This window comes from Leptonychotes weddellii, chromosome 9 (genome assembly GCF_054177405.1).
Source record: "Leptonychotes weddellii isolate Sample4059 chromosome 9, ASM5417740v2, whole genome shotgun sequence".
NCBI lineage: Eukaryota > Metazoa > Chordata > Mammalia > Carnivora > Phocidae > Leptonychotes > Leptonychotes weddellii.
The window spans coordinates 41,867,951-41,873,950 of record NC_138377.1 but is presented as its reverse complement, the minus strand read 5'-3'; the positions used below and the strand labels follow the sequence as shown (position 1 = coordinate 41,873,950).

The 6,000-nt window shown below is 32.6% G+C and overlaps 2 protein-coding genes across 6 annotated transcripts in view; one reads left to right on the top strand and one right to left on the bottom strand.

Annotated features, from left to right (window-relative positions):
• The window catches only part of TXNDC16 (thioredoxin domain containing 16), a 110,058-nt gene that overhangs the window by 6,731 nt on the left and 97,327 nt on the right, over positions 1-6,000 (bottom strand). For all 5 annotated transcript variants that reach the window (XM_081830501.1, XM_081830504.1, XM_081830502.1 and 2 more), the window contains exons 19-20: positions 5,026-5,186; positions 2,518-2,708 (exon numbers count right to left, since the gene is read on the bottom strand). In XM_081830501.1, coding sequence (XP_081686627.1) covers positions 2,518-2,708; positions 5,026-5,186 — 352 coding nt within the window. The remainder of the gene's footprint in view (positions 1-2,517; positions 2,709-5,025; positions 5,187-6,000) is intronic.
• Positions 1-6,000, top strand: part of PTGER2 (prostaglandin E receptor 2) — a 188,891-nt gene that overhangs the window by 140,768 nt on the left and 42,123 nt on the right. The window lies entirely within an intron of this gene.

Genomic DNA, 6,000 nt, shown 5'->3' with positions numbered 1-6,000 from the left:
TAAAGATATTATTTATTTAGTTGATAGAGACACAGTGGGAGAGGGAGAAGCAGGCTTCCCGCTGAGCAGGGAGCCCGATGTGGGGCTCGATCAGGGCCTGAGCCGAAGGCAGACGCTTAACAACTGAGCCACCCAGGCACCCCTTATTAATGGTTTTCTGGCTGTTTCTGTAGTCCTTCTATGTTCCTTCTCTTGTCCTCTTCCCTTGTGATTTGATGACTTTCTTTAGTGTTATGTTTGGATTCCTTTCTCTTTATTTTTTGAGTATCTATTACAGATTTTTGGTTTGTGGTTATCACGACTATGTATATAGCAGTCCATTTTAAGTTGATGGTCACTTAAGTTTGAAAACATTCTAAAAGCACTACATTTTTACTATTTCCCCCACACCCCAGTTTTCTGTCTTTGGTGTCATATTTTACATCTTTTTATTTTGTGTATCAATTAATTAATTTAGAGATGGCTGATTTTACTACTTTTGTCTTTTAATCTTCATACTAGTTATAAGTGACTGATCCACTATCTTTATGTTTGCTTTTAACAGTGAGATTTTTTTCTTTCATAATCTTCTTCTGGTTATGGCCTTTTCTTTTCCACTTAAATAATTCCCTTTAACATTTCTTGTAAGGCTGGCTTACTGGTGATGAGCTCCTTTAATTGTCACACCATAACTACAAAATGATTACACCTCATTCAAGCCTATAAAATAGCAATGCAGATAGAGAAGTGAACACAGAGTGTCTCAAGAGCTCAAAACCTACAACTAAAACCTACAACTTAAAGGACCCCTATACCATGTGACCAGAATGAGTGAGTCACAGATGAGTGGTAACAACACAGAAAGACCTCCTTCCAGATTACGTCTTAAACAATATAGTTAATTTATTTTTCACATTTCCTAGGAAAATATTAAAATTAAGACCTAATAATGCCATCTAACAGCATCCAGAATAGCCAGAATCATCTTGGAAATAAAGAACAAAGTTGGAGGATCAAATTTCCCAATTTAAAGCCAACTATAAAGCTGTAGCATTCAAGACAGTGTGGTACTGGCCTAAGGACAGACAAAAAAAAAAAAAAACCATGTACAGGAATGTTCATAGCAGCACTATTTATAATAGCCAAAATGTGGAGGCAACCCAAATATCCAACTGGTGGATAAACAAATGTGGTATAACCATACAATGAAATATTATTCATCCATAAAAAGAAATGAACTATTGATTCATGTTTAACATCAATGATCCTTGAAAACTTAGATACTAAGTGAAAAAGCCAGATCCAAAGGCCACATATGATTCCATTTATATAAATTGTCTAGCATAGGTAAATCTACCAAGACATAAAGTATATTGCCAGGGAGTGGAGGGAAGGAGAAGAGAGAGTGACTGCTAATGGGTAGGGGGTTTCTTTTGGGGGTGATGAAATGTTCTGGAATTCAACAGTGGTAATGGTTGCATGACCTTGTGAATACACTAAACACTACTGAATTGTACACTTTAAAAGGATGAATTTTATGGTATGTGAATTATATTTCAATATAAAAATATCATCCATGGGCAAGTTAAGCATCGTTAAAACTGCCTAACTTAACAGAAATGAAGCAGACCACCTGGGAAGAACAGGTGTGCTGCAATGATTGACACTTAAATTAGGTATCTGATTAAATATAATGATAGATTCACACTATGCAAGCTGGCTGAGAGACAATATAACACTGAATTGGAGTTTGTACATAAGAACTGTGTGTGTGTATATATACACATATATATTTATATACACACACCCCCTATTTCAGGACTCTGTCATGGAACAATGTCAAAATATAGTTCATCTGGTATCCAATAACAAAATCCTTGGTTAGTATCTCAGGAGATTTTTCATTACATCAAATTTCACACTATTTCCTCAATATACTAATGATCTAGTTTATTACTTCTTATTTAAATTATAGCAACAGGCCTGTTACCACAATTGTACATAAATTAACATACATCTGTACCACAGATATAAATTCACATATGTTTTAGAAAAGTAGAGACTATGACATATCATAAGCCAGCATCATAAATTGACCAAGATCTATTTTGTTATGGTTCAAAATTCTGGCTCTGGAGTAAAAGAGATGCAGGTTGGAATCCAAGCTTCCTTATTTACTGGTTATTTAACTTTGAACTAGTTACCTAACTCTTCTACAGGTAACAATACTTCCTATGACTCTTAGGAGAATTAAATGAGTTAACACATGTGAATCACTTAGCATTGTGCTAGACACCTATTCAGCATTCAATAAATGTTTTTACTGTCATTAAATTTAATAAAATGTAATGGTACTTATTTTCTCGGGGGTAATAAATACTTACCACAGAGAAGATTATTCCATGGACAATGCTATAACATATTAATATTTAAGATATAAACATTACAATTCAACTCATTCTAGCATGTATTAGCTATAATTCAAGTTTAAAAATCTATGAAAACACATAACTGCGTGTATTAAAACAGGAAACTTACTGATGTGACTTTCAAGTCCTGCTTCCAGTTTCTTCAGCCACAATAAAAGGTTTTGTTCAGTGATAGCCTGGTCTGAAGGAAATGCAAATACTTGGCCACCTGAATGCAGATTGACCATAACAAGAAGAGGAAGGGGAGGCAGAGCATCAAAATATGCCTCCAAGATTCCTCTTCCCACAGGAGTATTCTTTCTGCAAAAGGGAGCAACTGAACACGTTAATATTTCTCTCTATAACAAAATTATGAAAATAAAAGGTTGTGGAACATTAAACTTTAAATATAGTATCATGTCATTAAGTTTTTATAAAAAGAGATCTTAAAAACCAAGAGGTCTATGTTATTAGTAATCAGATTCTTAATGAGTTTCTTTTAATGTGGGCACTGTGTTTCTCTTAGGGCAAAAAAAAAAAAGGCAGTCAATGACTATTTTCATGAAAACCAGTTATAGTTCAAAGATCTGTCAATTTGGGTTTGATATAATCAACAGGTTCCTTCCAAAGCTGAGCCAAGTATCTGATCACATGTCAACTTAAAAATTAAATGGTTACAAAATATAAAATATTTATAATAAATACTTCTTCTCCAAATAAAGTTGTTTTTCCTCAGGAACAAAGAGAAGGGGTTAATTTCAAATTAAAAACATTTTTTAAAAGTTTTGGTCATACACAGAAACCATAACTTTTAAGATACCTAGGTTTCCTAAAACAGCACATTCCACACTGTGGAAAATACTGTTTTACTCTGAGGTACCTACAAAGCCCTGGGAAAATTTTGTCTTAAGCAGTATGTTGTATTGTTGGTGAACTCTTCATGGGAAAAAAAAAATGTACATTGCCTCATTCTTGTAATTTTTCAAATGAATTAAAAATGTCTTTTCATTTGATGAATTTGAACAATAGATAGTATTTATGTGAACTGTGTTCACAGACATTAAATGTAACACAAGCCATACATCTAGAAAACCTAACAGAAAATATTGTTGGTGAATGCACTGAAAATTATCTGTAACATTTTAGGCTGCATTTTAAAAATATAAAAGTACAGAAAAAGGAACTGAAGAAAAATGCCAAAATATCACAATGTTTATTTTTCTGTATTTGCTTCAATGGACATCAATTACTTTTAAAATTAAAAAAATTACTACTTCTTAAAATTTGTATGACACCAAAAGGAAAAGGTAACATAAATAAAAATAAGTGGACTACATCAAATTAAAAAGCTTCTGCATAGCAAAGGAAACCATCAACTAAATGAAAAGGCAACTTTTGGAATGAGAGAAAATATTTGCAAATCATCTATCTGATAAGGGGTTTATATCCAAAATAACTAAAGAACACACATAACAGCAAAGAACACAAACAATCCAATTTAAAAATTGGCAGAGGAATTGAATAGACATTTTTACAAAGACGACACATATGGCCAACAGACACAAGAAAAGATGTTCCACATCACTAGGGAAATTAGAGAATGCAAAACAAAACCACAATGAGATACCACCTCAACCCTGTTAAAATTAGTATCAAAAAGACAAAAGATAACAAATATAAAGAAAAGGGAACCCTTGGTACACTGTTGGTGAGAATGTAAATTGGTACAACCACAACCTCAAAAAACTGAAAGAGAACTACCATCTACCCAGAAGTAGGACTGCTGGATCATTTATCCAAAAGAGATGAAAACAAGACAGTGAAGAGATATATGCACTCCCGTGTTTATTGCAGCATTATTTGCAATAGCCAAATACGGAAACAACCTAAGATGTGGTACATATACAATGGAATATTATTCAGTCATGAGAAAGAAGAAAATCCTGCTCTTTGCTACAACATGGATGGACTCTGAGGGCATTACGCCAAGTGAAATAAGCCAGACAGCGAAAGACAAATACTACATGGTATCACTTATGTGAAAAATCAAAAAGTCAAACTCACAGAACCAGAGTAGAAAAGTGGTTGCCCGGGACTCAGTGTTGGGGGAAACAGGAAGAGATTGGGAAAAGGAAAGAAACTTTCAGCTGTAAGATGAATAAATAAGGTCTGAGGATCTAATGTATAACATGGTGACTGTAGTTGTGAACACTATATAACTGAAATTTGCTAAGAGAGTAGAACTTAAATGTTCTTACTCCCTCCCTATATATATATATATATAATGTGAGGTAATGAATATGTTAATTACATGGAAGAATCCTTCCACAATGTATACATGTATCAAATCACCACAATGTACACTTTAAATATCTTACAATTTTGTCAATTATACCTATATACCCCTGAAAAAAAAATAACATTCAGCAAAATAAAAAATTTATTGTAGAACAGAATTCAATCTAAAACAAGGTCATCTTAGACCATGAGGAAGTTTAGTTACTAAACTATCATAACTTATACACTGGTCCCATAATATTAACTCCAAAGACACAGTTAGAGAGTTTCATTTCCTAATGAAAATGTAATCATTATAGTTTCTTCCCTTTTACATATTAAAAAATAAAAATATACTTACAGATTTAACCAGCAAGGGGTAAGTGAATCCAAGTGTTTCTCATTTACCAGCATCAATATTGCTTTTTTATACTGAGGATTTATGCTGCCGTCACTAAATAAAATAAATAATGGTTTCTGAAGTCTTAAATAAATGGGAAGATTTTCCACAGTGATTTCTGGCTGTTAAAAAAAAAAAAACAAACATGGAGAATGATGAGATAAAATAGAAAATAACGTTCAAATCACTCATGCAATTTTAGTTTCTAAAATGTAATTCAAACATATTTTAAGTGGAGATTTTGTAATACTGACTAATAACTATAAATATCAAGAGCTTTTTATTTAAGCTCACTTTATCTTAGTTATTTCCAAAATAAAGCTAATTTGAAGATAAACAAGTTCCCTGTTTTACAAGGATGTACCACTTCTAATAATTTCTTATGCTAAAATCTGGACCAGATTAGACAACACACATATGACAAACAAAACTCTTATTGTATCTAACATAAAATTTTTGGGGGAAAAATGCTGAGCTCTAAAGATATAATCCTTCAACATCTATGATTATTTAAAATAAAAATCTTATTTTGTTTCAATATTTATGATTTTAGCATAATTAATATAATCAAAACATGTTTAAACAAATAAAAATATCAGTCTCATTTCTTTTCAGTTTAAGCCCAAATACCAAACTCCAGTATGTACTTTTCCTTATTTAGTTCTCAAAGCCACCTTCCTCTGCCAATTCTCATTTTTCTTCTAATTCTTTCTCTTTCACACTCGAAATCCTCTTCTCACAGGTTTTTAATCCACTTTCATGACTTAAATCTTAGATCCCCTCTTCTCCAAATTTCCCTATGTTGTCTTCTTATGTTAATTTTCATCCTTAATCTTCTACACAGGTTATATCCCCTTCCTAAAATTGATAGATCTCATCAGGCTGGCAGATCTCCTCACTCTGAACAGATCTGAAACGAGGGGAGATGGAGCCACC